Source organism: Folsomia candida, unplaced genomic scaffold, assembly GCF_002217175.1.
Source record: "Folsomia candida strain VU population unplaced genomic scaffold, ASM221717v1 Fcan01_Sc023, whole genome shotgun sequence".
Lineage (NCBI taxonomy): Eukaryota > Metazoa > Arthropoda > Collembola > Entomobryomorpha > Isotomidae > Folsomia > Folsomia candida.
In genome coordinates this window covers 1,764,052-1,782,482 of record NW_019091215.1, presented here as the reverse complement: position 1 = coordinate 1,782,482, position 18,431 = coordinate 1,764,052, and the positions used below count along the sequence as shown (strand labels likewise).

The window sequence follows — 18,431 nt, the reverse complement described above, 5'->3', positions numbered from 1 at the left end:
TCCGATTTAGGCAGTGACTCATTTCTCATGTAGCTTGATAAATCGTTGAGAATTTTTAATGCTTTAGCATGTGAGCATTGCGCGTTGTCAATATGGAATGAGAGCGGACATTCAATAGAATCTTGTATAGGCAGATTTTCAGAACAGTCCTCTGTATTTTCAACCAATAAATCCTCTGTGTTAATAACAGTCCAGTTAAATCCCAAATTCTTCAAAACGTTTGCCTTTTGTAGTCCTTTAGTGTATACTGTAGCATCATTTAAAGTAGACAAATACGCCAGAACACTATTAAACTTGTCCCGCCCAGCAAACCAGTAAATTTTATGAAGTTTATTTTCACAATACTTCACTATACGCTTTTCATGTACAGTAAGAGAGTTGAAATGACAGGGGGGTTTAATAAAGAAATGTGTCTGAAAATAAGTGGGGTCTTCCGTACACTTAATATTACAAATTGTTATTTCTTTAAACACAAATCCTCTTGGAAGTAAAAATACCTCAAATTCAATAACGTACTTCATTTTGGTATGTACACGTATTTTGGCTCGTCTGAAAAAATTCCCTGGAGCACTCTGGTTCTGTCGTTACACTAAGGGTGTAGATTGAGGAATAAGTACGAGTATGGTTGCTCAGTTGCTCTTTTATAGGCATCAGATAGAAAATTCGTATTATCTGGAAAAAGCTGTTTACCTAAATATTGTATTTGAGATGCGAACGTAGGAGACCTCATAATTACCATATAATGACAATTTAGTCGTATATCGCGTCCGAATTTTCCTTGAGGATATAGATTTTGTGTTAATAGAATTACTGATACTGAATTGTGATGAATTCCTCTTGTGAATAACGTTTGAATTTTTTCATTCGTCAGCACATCCTTCATTTGATCATCAATTATTAGCAAAGTTGGGTGTTTGTTACTAAATTCAGACATATCAAAATCCAATCCTTGTCTAAATTCAATCCGATTATTATGTTTAGCCATATCATCATAAGCAGGTTGATTTTCTGTGTAAGAAACAACTATCCGGCTTGGGCAAGGCTCAATTAATTGTGCATCATGAGTCAGTAATTTTTTAACAAACTCTGACTTTCCTGATTGAGAAACTCCGGAAATAATTAACGAGAAGGGATGTAAAAGCTTTAGAGAATGACCTTCAATTTCCATTCTGCTGTTTTCGAAAATGCAACGTTACTTTGCACTGTCCTTTTTCAAACTGAAGTTCATCGCCAAATTCGTCACATAGAAGAATTTCAATTGTGTCAAATTCAAGTTGACTTAGTGGTAAATAATAAGGACGAAATTCGTGAGTCACGGCTTCATTTTTCTTTGAACTTACATTAACCATTCTTAGTAGAGGACAAAGACAGTCTCCTACAATTTGTCTTTTAATTATATCACTATATATAAAAATATGATATATTTGCCTAGATAGGTTTGGGGTGTTCGTTGCTATCCTACTAACGTCAAATCGACACGTATCGTCAAGGGTATATAAGTCAAACCCCAACATGTTAGCTAAACACACATTTATATAGAATGTTCCACAACCCTTTAAAAAATGTACTCTATTTGTTTCAGGGTTATATGCAAAACTTGCATAAACTTCGTCATTAAGTACTAAGCAGAGATTGATTTCTTCAACAAGTGACTGTACATCTTGGTATTGTTTATTTTTAACCATGCGATGACCAATATTGTTTTCTGGATCATTTGGAAATAGTATTTTTCTTGCGTCATCTTGCTGAAACGTTTTCAAAGAATTTACGTAAGTAAACTCTGTAATAGCTACTTCATATTCGTTAGATATAAAATTCAAACGTTTTGGTAGTTTAGTTTTATATAACGACATCCTGTTATTAGGATAGTACCGTGGGCTAACATTAGAAGGTAGGTGTAGGTAAAATGACATGATTTTTCGTTTATAAGTAAAGACTTTTCTTGATAACTTCCATTATTCAACTGCTTAGCGTACGAAGCTTCATACAGTTTTTATCCTTTTTCCAGGGCACTACTAATAGTCTAAAAAATGAAGCATGTTCATGTATTTCACCACGAACACTATCACCGTGTGTTAGAGAATCAAATTGGTAAAGGCATACCCGTGTTTAGAGGTTATAGACAGAAAGGAGGTGGTCTAGGAAGTATTCTGGGATTTATCGGTCGATATGGATTACCGCTCATTACCAAATATATTCTACCTCATGCAGCGCCTGCAATTATGAGTACAGTATCTGATATTACAAATGATCAATCAATTAAAACAGCCCTAAAATCCAATGCTATTAAAATGGCTAAAAAGGCTGGAAAATCTATTCTTAAACCCCAAGCAGGAGCTGGATTAGGTTCTAGAAAACGAAAAGCTTTACTAGGTGCAACGTCAGAAGAGTGTAAGGTGTTGCACGAATCACATCACTCGTCCAACCCAAAGAAATCTAAAGCTTCATCCGTAAAATCGGGCAACAAGAGAAAAACACCAACTGCACCTAAGAAAAGAAGATCAATTTTTAGTAAACGGGATATATTTGGATAATGGCATTAATTAACGAATTCTCTCAACCGTCTATTAGGGGACAAGTAGAGTTATTTGGTCTTCCACCTACAGACACAACGGTTGAATCCAGTTTCTACGCAGAATATAAACCTGTTGTAAATATACAAGATAACGATGCAAAAATTGATTTTCGAATTACTGGAAATGCATCGCAATATCTTGACTTGTTTGACCATTTCTGTTATCTTAGAGTAAAAGTTGTTGCATCGGATGGAAAAGATTTACCAGCAGCAGCAGAGGTTAGTACTTCTAACTTATTCATGCATTCCCTGTTTTCGCAATGTGATGTTAGTATAAATAATCAACTTGTTTCAACCAGCAATAACTGTTACATGTACAAAGCTTATTTAGAAACAGTTTTGACATACGGAACTGATTACATAAATTCCCAAGCGACTTGTCCACTATTCTACAAAGACACTGATAATGGATCGCTGAAAGATACTAACACAGGCTACAAAAAAAGAAAGCAATGGATTCAAGCCTCGAAACCGGTGGAATTAATTGATAAATTAAAATTTGACCTTGCTTATCAACATCGATATATTTTGAATGACACAACAGTTACCATTAGCCTAGCCAGAGCTGTTGAAACGTTTTCCCTTTTGTGCGGGGCACTTGCTTCAGGTAGTCCCGCGATTAATCCCAAAGTAAAATTCCTTGATGCGAGTCTATTTGTTAGAAAACATGTTTTATATCCTAGTATTGTCTTGTCTCACCAAAAGTTACTTGAAGGAGGGCATAGTGCTCGATACCCCTTCAAAAAATCAGAAGTAAAATTTTTTTCAATTCCAAAATCGTCACAATCCTTTATCGAAGAAAACGTTTTCCTTGGTACAATCCCAACTAGAATTGTCATCTGTCTAATTCCGAGTAAGGGTTTTGTTGGAGACTATGACGTTAATCCTTATGTATTCCCCCATTACAATCTTATTTATATATCATTAAGTGTGAACAATGTTCCCTATCCTATTAAAGGTTTACAACTTGATTTTGACAGTGATATTAAGTTATTACCATATTATTTACTGTGTTGTTCTCTTGGAACAGCAGGACAAGATCAAGGTTTGACTTTTGACAGAGAAGACTTTTGTAGTGGTCAGACATTTTTTGGATTTGACATTAATCAGTCTACTGGGTCAGATTCTGCACTACAGTTGGAAAAAAACGGATGTGTAAGAATCGAATTAAGATTTGCTAAGGCACTGCCTGAAGCGGTAAATTGTTTAGTTTATTCTGAACATTTTAAAATCTTGGAGATTGACAGATTTAGACAAATTTCTGTACAATAATGAATTCTTTACAACTTCGATATGCCTTAATCAACTCTATGAACATTTTCATAGCTGTTTGTGCCAAAGATCAGTTAGATAGTATTAATTCAAAAACGTTTGCAATTATTAGTAATAACCAATCTTCAAACGAGGCAGGGATGCACTGGTTAGCTTTCTACAAAGAAACTGAATCGTCTGTTCTAGAATTTTTTGATAGCTTTGGAATGCCTTTAGGTTTTTATGGAAAAGAATTTGAAGATTTTGCATTAAGAACGAGAAAAAGGTTAGACAGTCATCATCTCAATTTCAGTCAAATTCCAGCAATCTGTGTGGAGGGTATTGCTTATACTTCTTAATTAATCGAAACCGTAACTTGTCCTACGATAAAATTTTAAATAAATTCAACTCAGAAAATACTCTTGTGAATGATAAAATAGTATCAAACTTTGTAAAAACAAACCTTTACTTTCCAAAATGTTCCAAATGTGGAATCGAATGTAGCGGAAAATGTGCAAATAGTCTCAGCGATATTTGTATTCAGAAAAATAGAAATTGCGTTCGGATATTTCAAACAATTCAATCATGAAAACAGACAAACTTTTGAAAGAAATCTACTTTAATCCAAAACATATTGGAAGTTTTGGTGGACCACATCGGTTATCTGCAGCAACGGGAGTATCCCTGAAGGATGCTGTAACTTTTCTACAGCATTATGAAACATATACAACAAACAAATCTGTGAAGCATAAATTTTTTAGACGTAAAATGACTTCCCACGAAGTTGATTATTGTTGGCAAGCTGATTTAATAGATATATCAAAATATTCAAGATTAAACAAGGGAACAAAATATTTATTAACAGTAATAGATACTCCAAGTAGATTTGCTTTTGTTAAACCTCTAAGAAAAAAAGATGGAAAATCAGTAACAGAGTCTTTCAAGGAATTAATCCTAAACTCAAATCGGAAACCAAAATTCATACAAACAGACGAAGGAAAAGAATTTTTTAACAAACAATTTTATAATTTATTAAAGGAACAAGACATAAAATTATTTCATAACCATTCGCCACTTAAAGCAGCAATGGTCGAAAGGTTTAATAGAACACTGATGACGAGATTACAAAAAGTTTTCACATATAGAAAAACAAATGTGTATTATGATATTTTACAAGAAGTAGTAGATTCATATAATGAGAGCAAACACAGAATTATTGAATGTTCGCCTAGGTCTGTCAACAAGTATAATCAGGTGGATGTTTGGTTTCGGAGTAATAAAGATGTTCTTATGATGAAGCATCAAAAACCGAAATTAAAATCAGGAGATTTTGTTAGAATTAAAATAAATAAAGCGCTTTTCAGGAAAGGCTATTCCCCTACTTTTACAGACAAGATTTACAAAATTAGCGAAGCTCATAACAGCAAACCTATGACATACTCCATAATGGATAATTCAGGGGAAAAAGTGTTAGGAATTTTCTATCCTCAAGAACTATCTAAAGTGTTAACCTAAGCTATTTACATGCAAAATTATTTGAAAAATGAAAGCGGTCCCCATTTCCGCTGGAGCGGAAATGGGGACCGAGATTCATCACATGTTGAATGACAATTTAGCTGATAATGTATCCTCTCAGTTCGATTATAGATTTGAAGAACAAATAGATGTCCTATAATACAAATACATAGGCTGAGGGCCGATAATTTTGCGCAGCAGATGATAGTGGACGGGTTGCGGTAAAAATTTAAAAAATTGTAAAACATGTAAAATTGTTGATAAGTTCAGGTTACTGAAAAAAATTAGCCATTAAAAAATCTGGTTTAAATGCGAAAAATGCATTCTCCAAGCCTTGATTCTAATGTCAATGTTTCATAAACAAGTGATTATTAAAATACAGTAATGAAGGAATTTTTCACATTAGGTTTGTTCCTGACAATTCATGAATATTGAGATGTACAATTAAAAGACTAGTTTAAATACATAGTACATATTTTGGTAAATGAGTCATTGCAAAAAAGTTGGGGTGTGAATCTCATCAGCCAAGGGTTTTGGATGATTTTCATTGCTATATCGACTTTGACTCACTTATGTAAATATACATAACGAGGTTACCCATTTGGTAAATGAGTCATTGCAAAAAAGTTGGGGTGTGAATCTCATCAGCCAAGGGTTTTGGATGATTTTCATTGCTATATCGACTTTGACTCACTTATGTAAGTATACATAACGAGGTTACCCATTTGGTAGAAAATGTTTTCATCACTACAAACATAAATCAGTTGGATACAAGCGAACAGTATAATAACTTCAGTTTAATTAAAGAACGATTTCATTACCAAATAATTCGCAGAATTGTGCAATTCCTTCAAATAATTGACGAGTTTTGAGGTAACTTGATTTAGCCTTTGGGCTACATTAATTTGTAAATCAAAAGTATTTAGGAATAATTTACATCTCTTTGATATAATTTATTTAGAACTATACAAATATGCCAATCCCCCCAGGTAACAAGTTCTACGAGGCACTTGCAATTCGGGAGTCACGTAACAATCCCACCATCGTGAACGAATTTGGCTTCATGGGCCTCTACCAAATGGGTCCTGCAGCTCTGAAGGATACCGGGTACATGAGCAGCAGAGGGACTTGGACCGGAAAAAATGGGATAAACTCTCAAGCCGATTTTCTCAGCAGCCGTTCCGTCCAAGATGTAGCTATCCGTGAGTATCATGTCAAACTTTGGAGTTATATCCCGTCAGATGTGAAGGCCGCTGTTGGACGAAGAATTGGCGGGGTTGATGTGACAAGTTCGGGCCTTCTGGCTGCAGCTCATCTAAGGGGACAGGATGGGGTGGCAAGATTTATTCGCAGTGGTGGAAGGGATGATGACAGGGATGAAATTGGGACACCTTGCAGTGAATATATGCGACAGTTTGGGGGCTATGATTAAGTATGTAAAAAAATAAGCGAGATATGAAATGTGGAAAATAAATGTGAATTTATCAATCAAAGAATTTATTCAATAAAATAATTTATTAGTAATTACATTAATGTGCTTAAGTTTTCATCACGCTCATTCCCCCATTGACAGAAAATACATTGAGTAATTGGCATCAAATACATATATTCTCTCTCTTATGAACGTGGCAGATCTTTTTCACTTGGCGATTTAAGAATAAAAAGTGAATAAAATTGCATAAACGGTTGATTGGATTTTTCTGAAATTGGTTGGTTAACATGGTGAAGAACGTGGAAACCAAACAACAAATAATGATAAATTATTGGTGAATTGGCGAATTTATAGAGGTCAATTGTTCTTTCCTACTTATTTATTTATATATTTTTATGCAACCATAATCTGGAAATTCAGTATTTCTTTAGTAGTTATTAATTTATCAGGAGTAAATGAATTGTCCAATTGATGCACAAACTAATCATTACTAGAGGGGTTAAAACATCGATAAAATTACTGCCAAATCTTATCTTACTACATGACTGGGAATCCTTTCTGAAAATTTTGCAACGATGTGCATCTTCTATGTTGTAACCGTTTAAGGCGCGAAGAAATGTGACCGAGAGTTGGTTCAGGATTGCCGGCAATGAGACAATCCCTAAGTAGTAATCCCGTGTATGAACACGATCCCTAAGTAGGTCTCCAGACTGAGGGGAAGAAAGAGTAAGTGGCCCAAATTACTGAACAGTTTACCGGCAGTTACACTGTAGTTGAAGTTACACTGTAGAGTGGCAGGTGTCCCCACTAATTTAAAGAAGAAAGGGTAGGCGCGCGTGTCCGGGTCTCGTATGGTTTAGTTTTTTAAAGGAGAGCGGAGTTTCATGAAAATTGGGTGGGTAAACTGGGTGGGCAAATTGTCCTTTCAGGCTTCCGGGAGCTAAGCATAATCATGCTTACAACTTCACCTTACCAGGTAAGCTTCGTTTAAGCACTAATTATACTACGCTCCCTTCAGCCTTCAGGACAATTTCATACGAAAAGAAGATGTTTAAAGATAATGAAACGACGCGGTGTGTTGATAAGTATATATATATAAACACAAGAATTTAATTAGCTTAAGACGGACAATGCAAAATCACATTTTGTATCAATAACCTTATTATAAAACTTAGGGATGGACAGGAAAGTGGAGGAAATATTTACAAAAAAGAAATAATAGTGATGGGAGCAAATTTCTGCTAACGGTGTAGTTAACTTGGCTCGTGATGATCTTGAAGTGCTTGAAAGTTCTGAGATGCCTGAGCTGAAGATCCGGGGAACTATTTTTCGACCTAAAAGAAGTAATAGAAATTTGTAATTCTTTTCGAAATTTAGTATTGCTATAGGAATTATTTAATTGAAATATGCATCACAAGTTGGAATGTTGGACTTGTAAAATATATCTTGAAAAATTAGTCTTCGTGGCACACAAGTTTTTCCAAAAATGTTTGGGCGCTGCTACAAGCTTTGAAAATAACGATAACTATCCCAATGAAACCTTGAAATTTTTCTGAGGTGAAGCCAAGTACTGAAGAGTGGTCCCACAAAGAAATGAAATAACATCATTACCGTGCTGCCCAAAATAAAGATGATAAGCGTCTGCAGGGTAATTGCAAACCAGTGTGTGAATAGGATTAGAACAGATGAAGGAATATTTTTCGAAAAGTCTGTCGGGACTCTTGGAAGTATGGAACCTAAAAAAGGAGGTTGCTCTGTCTCGAGTACAAAAATTAGACCAAATCCGATTGGAGCGCCGTGTTGGGATGGCTGGCAGAACTAACTGAAAATTCATTTCCGGGAAACATGTGCATGTGACAGATCGTATCCTTATCGTAATTGGCAGATATGGAAAAATGCATATATACAATATATGTATTTTGGATGTATGTTTATCTGTGTTCGCCACATACATACATATATATTTGTAGAGGAAAACGATTTATGTCGTGACTAATCTATCCCACCTGAAGTACTGGTTTTGTGCAATCATGTGTACATTTGGTAATAAGGTGCAATAATTCCCATAGCGTATGTAGGAACTTACTTATCTAGTAGAACCACAGCAAAAGATCTGCACGCAAAAAATTCGACTGTATTATTAGATATACTACGTACGTACATAGATATGGAATATGAAAATAATTCCCGGTATGTAAATGAGCACGTAATGAATTTCAATTAGAGGCTAGATTCATATCTAAAAAATTTAATTTTCTTCCCCCATAATAATTAAAGAAACCAATTATAAGAATGTAAGAAAATTAATTGCTCTTTCTTATAAAATTTACCCTGGTCTAAGAAAACCAATATCTACCCAATATTCATGTTCTTTAATCGTTGATCTAAAGAATGACATTTAAAAAGTAATTACTTTTCAGATACACGTGGAACTTCAATCTGACATTTTGATTTCTAAAGCACTTGGCATCCGAATATAATGCTCTTGCTTATATAAAAATTTGTAAATTAATAAAACTAAAGTTTGTGGAAAGTCCTTTAGCTTTTTCTTGGCTCATACGCGTGCTCCTAAGTTGGTGGATCCCACTTACCTACATAGTTCCCCAATTTTAGAAATATTTTCATAATTAACTGGCGAAAATGTTGTCCACATACGTGGAGCTTTTGTTAACCTTACAAAACTTATACTTCGACCATTTTCCGCTCCGTTATAAACTACCCATGGAATATCGACAAACGGCAGGGAACGAAATCCGGCTAGGAAAAATAAAACAGCGCTTTGCAAAGTTCGCGACACTTTTCCCAGTGTTTCTCTTCGCAGCAGCCACGGTTCTGTTCATCGCAGCCATGTTCGTCCGACTTCCCACGTTGCGCAATCCGATGGGAGATGTGAAAATCTGGGCGTGGATCTTGTTGGGTACCACCAGCTTCAGTGCCCTTGTCTTCTATACATTGTGGATGTTGGTGTATCAAAAAGACGCAATTTTTATGTCGAACGAGATCTTCCGGTATGAGGGAGAGTTAAGAAAAGGTAAAACTTTACGAGTACTTTTGAAGTTTCTTACGTTTCTTAATAAAACTTAATTAAAAAATTCGATGCCGCCATTTTGAAAGTTTGAAGCTTAGAATGCAGATGTTTAGTTCAAGGCGAGATTCCTCGTATTTTGGTTGATCTTTAATTTTAGAGGCGTACCTTTAAAAATTGAAAGCAGGAATTTGTTATTTTGTCTTTGTTTTTATTAAATTTCAATTTTGTGTAGATTGGAACCTCTCAGTAGACCACACAGTGAAAGCAACCAACATCGAGAAGGCTCTCTTGCGTCTTTTCCAGCTGTTCGTATGGGCGTTCTACTTAATCACCCCGGTTGGATCCATTGTCGCAACGCTCCTGGAAATGGACCCTCTCCTCCCGATTATTGGATTCATCTTTAGAACGATTCCTATATTCGAGAAGCTTCTAAGATTCATTGCTCTCAATTCTGAAGAATTTTTTAACTTTTGTGTCTTCTCCTTCAGGGTAGGGTGGGTGACAATTTTCCTGTACGAAGGTTTCCGAGTACTTATGTTTTGTCTGGGATTATGCATTTACGTGGGGAAAGCGGTAATTTCGTATTTAACGAGTATATCAAGTCTAACCACGAAATTCCAATCGAACATAATTCTGCGCGGATTTAGGCTGCATTTAAGAATTTATAAAGTATTGCTAATTATATTTCAATCTTTGGAGGCTCCAATAAAACCTACGACGAGTTTAGGAATAGTTGCCAGTACGATGGCCGTTGCTGGTTGTTCGTTCGTTGTGATTAGGTTGCACGAGGTTAATGAAGTGTACTTCACAGTATTTTGTGGATTGGTTAGCTTCAGCGCGGTGATTTTGACGGAAATCACTTTGGATACATTAGGCGAGTTAAATATGAAGGCGGTCAAACTGTTGCTCCATTTCAGAAAAACTGAGATCCTACTAGGAATGGGGGCACTTCGGAAAAAATTATACCTCAAGGAGTTACACTTTCTTCCATCTCAATTCCTTTGGGCTTGGGTACGTCGAGGTTTTCAAGAATGACGCAAAAGGTTAAGACAGAAATATTAAGTAATATTTTTGAAGTCAGTGTAAATTTATTGATTGCATTTAAATGATGAGCAGTAGTTTATAGCTTTGAAATTCATTTTGTCGTTAATGTTGGTGGATCATAATGTGAGGAATATGTAAATAAATGTCAGGCATTTTTAAATCTAGCCAAGTTAAATATATGTGTTGGCAACTTATTTGAGTTTCAGGTTATGTTATGATATGTTATTTTATTAATAGGCATTTTTTAAGGATTTCCGCAATGTTTTGAATATGCGTGATCGATCAGTTTTTGAGTGATTTCAAAATTTGTTAGGTTAGGATCATTTTATAATCTAAGAAATTAATAGATTTTGGCCAAAAATAAATAAAATTTTCAATTAAGTATATCTACTATGGTTTAAATCGGTTCACCTAAATTTCGTAAAATGTTCGTATTATTCGTGGCGGAATGTATTCATACATATCCCACCCAGTGTTAACAGTTATCTATGTACAATGTACTAGTGTGACCTAATATAATGTCACAGTTACAGTCCACGACAAAAGTTTAAAGGCACCCACGAAATAACCATATCTATTGAACCCCTGAACCGATTTGGATGAAATAAAGTTTATTTAGTAACAGTTGCATTCATATTACGAAGTAGAATAGCATAAACAGCATCCAAGTTAAGAGTGGAGCAATATGGGACAATAATCGACAAGTAATCATTTTCGTCGCGTCAAAAGTTTAAAGGCACCTGAAGATTTTCAGGTTTCTCGCCATTATTCCCCAAATTCTTAGCAAATTCTAAGTGAACATTTTATTTGGTAATATTTTATTTCTAGTGAGACCATTCGGGTCTTACAAATATAGTCCAGAAAGTAGATTAAGGAAGCCTAAAACCATGTTATGACATCAACGGAAGAACACTGTGATACAAAGCTGGGGCATATTGAAACATAATTTTTTATTAAAGAAATGGACACGAGATAACCGCTAAAAACAATTACTACGAGGGAAGATTGAACGTATGTGCAAAATTGACCAACTTGACTTATTTATGTAATACAATATCCAAAACGGACGAACTAAAGCTTGTCTCACTGCATCCAATGCTGTCTAAGAACAAATTTTCGACCATAACTGATATCCTTGGATATCTCAGGCTCATTTAAAGTGACTTCATGGATTATGAAGATACCTTTAGCAGAAGCATACGTAGAAAATCCTTTTCCATCCATCAGAACCAAACATAAGGTTTCAAGTTTGCTTTCTAAAATTCCTTCCTGCTAAAGGATGAATGTAAAATTATCCTCCAAATTAGGATAGGACTTCCCTGCATTATATTTACATATTTTGTACTGCTGCAAAAATTATAACAGGTTCTTCCAAGGGGAAGGCCTAATGTTTATTTTGGTTGCTCGCGGTGTATTTAAATTTACGTCGTTATTCAAAAACCAAGAAATTGTGCAATCTTCCAAAACATGTTAAGCTAGCCTTGCCAAGTTGGTCAATTTTGCACATACGTTCAATCTTCCCTCGTAGTAATTGTTTTTAGCGGTTATCTCGTGTCCATTTCTTTAATAAAAAATTATGTTTCAATATGCCCCAGCTTTGTATCACAGTGTTCTTCCGTTGATGTCATAACATGGTTTTAGGCTTCCTTAATCTACTTTCTGGACTATATTTGTAAGACCCGAATGGTCTCACTAGAAATAAAATATTACCAAATAAAATGTTCACTTAGAATTTGCTAAGAATTTGGGGAATAATGGCGAGAAACCTGAAAATCTTCAGGTGCCTTTAAACTTTTGACGCGACGAAAATGATTACTTGTCGATTATTGTCCCATATTGCTCCACTCTTAACTTGGATGCTGTTTATGCTATTCTACTTCGTAATATGAATGCAACTGTTACTAAATAAACTTTATTTCATCCAAATTGGTTCAGCGGTTCAATAGATATGGTTATTTCGTGGGTGCCTTTAAACTTTTGTCGTGGAGTGTATGTACGTAGTTATGGTAGAAATCTAAAAGACAGACCTTTTTTTCTGTCGCAACAGGGAAAAAATTAAAATTATCACTGCTCTGTCAGTTTTGGAGTGATTTCAAAAATTTAAACGGTTTTGGAAACCTTGGACCATGAAGAAAAGAATACGCTCGCAGATCTTTAAAGTATGACCACACCCCCCAAGAAATTTAGGAAATTTATTTATTTACTTTTTCTCTTTTTTGGACCTTCTGACCTAAATTTCTTGGGGGGTGTGGTCATATTTTAAGGGACTGAGCTCCAATTGTCTCTTTCAGTAATTACGTTAAATACGGATATATGATAAAGGTGCACTAAATGCTGTAATCCTGAAAGGGTGTCGAATAATAAATAAATAAATCATCTGCCAGTGTTAACAGTTGTTCCTTCAGTGTAGGATAGTCTTAGATGAGATTTCCCGTACCAGTCAACGGAAAGTTTGCCAGCGACAGGTTTTGACGTGAGATTTGAGACTGCGCTTATCCAGGTAGGTTTGTGGACATTTTTGGCATTGGAACATTGGTCGGGTCGATTTGTCTTGGTGCGTCATCTGCAACCAAGATAAGTTTTAGCCAAAAGGGAATTAAATCAGTAAGATCTTTTACTTTTGACATATTTAGATATGTTCTCAATTCACCCTATGCCTTTTAAGAGCTCCCGGATGTGAAAAACGCTTCCCACATGTGTCGCATTTCAAGGCTTTCTCAGTTGTATGAGTGAAAATATGTGTGTTCAAATTTCCTCTGCTTTTGAATTCCTTGTGACACAGGGTGCATCCAAACCGGACGGGATTCTCGGCATGCTCCATTTTAAAATGGCGGGTAAGATGGTTTTTATTTGAAAATGATGTCCCGCACCCAGGGAAACTGCAGAAAATACTTTCTCGTTCCGTCGTATGAGTGGTGATGTGTCGATTTAGATCTGCCTTGAATTTAAATTTTTTTGAACAAAAGTAACATTCAAATAATTTCATGTCGGGGTCATGAATTCGTTTAATATGCGCCGATAAATTATATTTATACTGAGTTTGAAATTGGCACAAGTGACACGAATGTGGTTTTAAGGTAGAATGAAAATGCTTTTTATGGGACCACAAGTTATTCTTGGAGACAAATATTCGAGAACACGTCTGACACGTAAACCTTGTTCGGTCCGAATTATCCAAGTGGGTCGGCTACAAGGGAGGGATATGAATTTGATGAGAAGAAATCAAGATAATCTAATTGTTTGTGAAATTTTCCAATTATTTACCTCGTGCTTGGTGAGTAATATCTTATTGAGGAATGATTTCCTACATTGGGAACAGTTGAAGTTTCTCCCTCGTATGAGTGCCAATGTGGTGAACTAAATTTCCTTTACTCTTGAATTCATTGCCACAAATTGCGCAGGGAAATCGGGGTTGATTTTCATCGTGCTCAACCTTAAAATGTAAACGTAGACTTGATTTAGTTGCATATGTTTTATTGCATCCTGCAAATCCGCATGGAATTCGCTGTCGTGGTGTCTCGGAATGGAGGGATTTCATATGATTTCGCAAATATAGGAGTGACTTATACTCCCTCCCACAGATGTGACACGGTCGCTGATCCTGATTTCCGTGCATGGTGGAGAGATGTGTGGCTAGACAGAATTGTAGGATACATTTCCCCCAAATTGTCAGGTCTAAATGATAACTAACTTGGGAAGCAGTTGTTTCCAAAATTAAAAAAACACAGGCACATTTTAAAATTAAACATATGCTTTAGAAGGTAAGAAGATTACACAAATTTTATGCTTAGGGTTTGCGTGTGGAGAATTTTATAGACGGATTTTGTTGGAAAGCTTGGGTTGTATAGAATAGTTCAGTTCTCAATGAATACTGATGGAATCGTTTGAGTTTAATGTGTAGCAAAGTGGTTTTTTGGGTTCTAGAAAAGGGTTGACTTTCGTTCCGAGTTATTTATGGAAAGGGTCATAATTTAGGTTTGGGTATGTATGTATATGAAAATATGGAGCTATATAATTAGAGCAGTTAGTAAATACTAACTTTATGAGGACAGTAAATTCGCTGTCCAAATTTACAGTATTGGCTGTGCGTAATACGAATACAGAATATATTTTTACAAATGAACAAATGTATGTGAAAATTGGACGTAATATATTTTAAAATTCGATCCAACGTTTTTTTCTTCCCCTGATGTCTTCCTTATACACAGAGCTAAATACCTGGAAAATATAAATAGGATTTTGTAAATTTGGCTGGGTACAATTCCTCGTTCCGTTGCCCATGCGTGTGAATGGAAATCCTTTAAGTGGGCCGTTGCCAGCACTAAATTCCATGACCGGAGGCAAATTCCCTCAATGCGAGGACTTGCCAGAGAGTTCCATCCAGTGGGTACGTAAGGACTTGGAGGAAAAGGATATGTATTCGCCTCGCTATATTGTTTAGGACTGGTGAGTGGGTTGTGAAATAGTTATTTTACAAAATATTTGCAATTAAAATAATAGATTTACGCGTCGTTTTCGCATCTTTTAATCAGGTTAAAACAAAATTTGCTTGAATACGTTGAGGGACACTAGATTGAAAGGGAGTAAAAACAGTGCAATCTGCGCATTATTAGGAAGGGATGTCAAGTCCGTGTACATTTAAGTAGATGATACATGTCAAGCCCAAACAGCCCTAAATTTTTCGTCTCGCCAATTGAGGTAAACATTTTCTGACTGGTTTCAATTTAAAATAGGTTAGATTATAAAATTTAATACAGCTTTGTCCCACGAATACATGTTAGTTTTTGCAACTAATTTGATTTTTTCGTTTATAATTTAAAGCACAAAGGTGACTCATGCGAAATACTTAAAATGGTGGTAAATAAGAAATGGGAGTGCTCGGAATGTTCGAAGACGTTTAATAACATATACAATTTTAAGAGACATCTCGTCATTCACGATAAAAATGGACAAGTTAAATGCGAGGTATTTATTTTAAAAAATCCAGCGACGAGCAAAAGAGTTGTAATGAATGATACTTGTAAATAAGGTTTTTTTTACAGATTTGTGGAAAAATTTTGAAAAATCTAACCAGTCTCCCCACCCACAAGCGGAATTTCCACGAGACCCAAAAAAGATTACCTTGCAACATTTGTGGACGAGGGTTTAGCTCCCCTGGGTGTTTACGACGTCATGCAAAATCTGTGCATGCTACGACGAAACGAAAACGGATATCCTGTACTTTCTCAGGGTGTGACAAAACGTTTTCCACTGCTGGTAATCTTAGGCAACATTTTTATACCGAGCATGCCGAAAATCCCATCCGATACCTATGCACCCTCTGTGGGAGGGAATTCAAAAGTAGGGGCAACTTGGGCCAGCACGTGAGGGCACATACGACAGAGAAACCTCACAAATGTCCAACATGTGGGAGGGGTTTTGCTCAAATGACTTATCTCAGATTTCATCAGGTGCCTAAAATTATATAATATATTTAATTAAATCGTTATACATTTATCAAATGTCTTTTTAGGCAACCCACGAAGAAAATTTGGTACGGAAAACGTTTTCCTGTCCATTATGTCCCCGAACATTCCTACGTAAGGGCAGCGTGCAGACACACATCAAGTATTTCCATGCCAAGTCGAAGAACTACTCGTGTCACTTATGCTCCCTCAAGGCAAATTACAAGAGCAGCTTATCAACACATATGAAATGGAAGCATGATTCTAAAATTTCGAGACGATTTGAGTGTTATTTTTGCGGGAAAAAATTTATAACTTTTACTTGCTTGGCGAAACATTTTAGGAGATTGCATACCTTGGAGAAGTGTATGAAACGTATTCCAAAAAATTAAATAGATCTGAAAGCCCTAATCCACCGAGAAAAAAATTTTTTTTTAGATATGACCACGCCCCCCAGAAATTTGTTCTACAAAGTCAGAAAATTATTAAGAAAGGTTCTAATTTTAAAAAATCGACCATAGATATGTTGTCTTTATTGGGTGTGTATTGGAACTATTTAAGTAAAGAAATGCAAATTTCAAACGGTGTGAATTTGATAGAGAAGGATTAGATAAGGTAATCTCGAGCTATGTAACAATATAAAATCTTTGACACAGCTATGCATAAGTTGACAAATAATAATTAGTTCGCATTGGACATACATATATATGCATGCATACTAAACAGTAAATAATGATTTGAACAGTCGTTACAAAAGATTGAATAATTTGCATTTTTTTCGTTTTTTTATTAATCAATGTTTGTTCAGTGACAAAGCAATAGTAATTATTTGCTACATTTAGTAGAATATGAAATGCACTTCACGAAGGTTGACGCCAACTCCAAATTCCTGACAAGCTAAAAAAATTCCCGTCGCAAATGTCGCTGTAAGTATACACTTACATATGTATATAATATATATTAGTTTTGTAACTTCCAGGAATTAAGAAATAAATCAAGTATACTTGGTTATTCTTAAATTTCCCTAGGCGTGATCAACAAACAGGGTAAATTTTTTGTACAGTTTCTATTTTACACAGTTTGTCGTTTTAATGGTAACGGTTTCAAATCCGACAAAATGTGGAAAGATATCACTTGTGAAAGAAATGCAGCATATTTTTTTATCTTTATCTTGTATGAGCATATCATATGCTTACACATAAGATACGGTTGTTTGAATCCGGATCAATATCAGGGAATAATTAAATATTGTACATAATGTATCCGGACACATAAGTTACTAATGGAATAAAATTATGAAACTTGTACAAACCCGATATCCATTACCCATATTATATCTCTCTCTGAACGCAAGAAGGCATGAGTTGAGTTGAGCCTAGTTGAGAGAATTAACTTCACAATACAGATCAATAAGGTAGGCGTGCGGTTTTCCGAATTCGCTTCCATCTTGGCACAAGTATTATTCCAGTCTTTGAAAATAGTACATCGCCCCCACCAGGTAGTCCAACCACTGGACAGTATTCTCCGTTCCCGGTCAGTATATCGTACCAATAAAGACTATCAGTGGGATCAAGTCCACCCACGATGAAGCCACATTACCCAGGGAGGGAGAAGAGTACCTGAGCTTGGCAGTGGGGAAAAACGAGAAAAACCCACTGCAGGCACTAGGACTTGAACCCAGCACCTCCATTCAGCCCACTCAGGTGGACGGTAAGCAGGACGGCATTTCTGCCACTCCGCCTCGTCACCCTTCTAGCACGAATATGCAAGCTGGGGGCGCCGCAAGTTCACCAAAAGTCCGAGGTGCTGCAGCGAGGCACAGATTCGGGCATGAAAACTGAGCGTTTGAGCGAATTGCAGAAATTGTAGCATCTACGTAGACTTCGTGCCAAATGGTGTTTCTAAAGCGTCGGTCTTTCAAACGAAGCGAAGATGGTAAAAAAAATAATCTGGGCCGAACATGGATTACGTCCTCATTGCAAGTTTTCTTGTTTTTGAAGCATGAATTTTTTGGTCTGAAATATTTCTTTAAGTTAATGCCTAAAGTTTGCTGTAAAAGTAAGAAGTCATTTTACAAAACTATTTTCAAAAACCAGTATGAAACCAGATTTGTATAATTCTAAAAATACAAATTATGAAAAA

The 18,431-nt window shown here is 35.8% G+C and overlaps 2 protein-coding genes across 3 annotated transcripts; both read left to right on the top strand.

Annotated features, from left to right (window-relative positions):
* Nucleotides 1-4,946: 4,946 nt before the first annotated feature.
* On the top strand, nt 4,947-6,837 carry LOC110858908. The gene is made up of 2 exons (XM_022107794.2): nt 4,947-6,214; nt 6,303-6,837. The coding sequence occupies exon 2, from the start codon at nt 6,315-6,317 to the stop codon at nt 6,771-6,773; it is 459 nt and encodes a 152-aa protein (XP_021963486.1). The 5' UTR covers nt 4,947-6,214; nt 6,303-6,314; the 3' UTR covers nt 6,774-6,837.
* An 8,203-nt stretch (nt 6,838-15,040) lies between these two features.
* Nucleotides 15,041-16,944, top strand: LOC118438578 (zinc finger protein 626-like). Of its 2 annotated transcripts, XM_035859074.1 has the most exons (5): nt 15,041-15,291; nt 15,378-15,543; nt 15,667-15,810; nt 15,888-16,295; nt 16,358-16,944. In XM_035859074.1, exons 2-5 carry the CDS (start codon nt 15,499-15,501, stop codon nt 16,679-16,681), a joined length of 921 nt encoding a protein of 306 aa, XP_035714967.1. In that variant the 5' UTR covers nt 15,041-15,291; nt 15,378-15,498; the 3' UTR covers nt 16,682-16,944. The 2 variants fall into 2 exon arrangements, with proteins under 2 accessions (XP_035714967.1, XP_035714968.1); XM_035859075.1 differs by lacking the exon at nt 15,041-15,291 and having other exon boundaries at nt 15,310-15,543.
* The last annotated feature ends 1,487 nt before the right edge of the window (nt 16,945-18,431 follow it).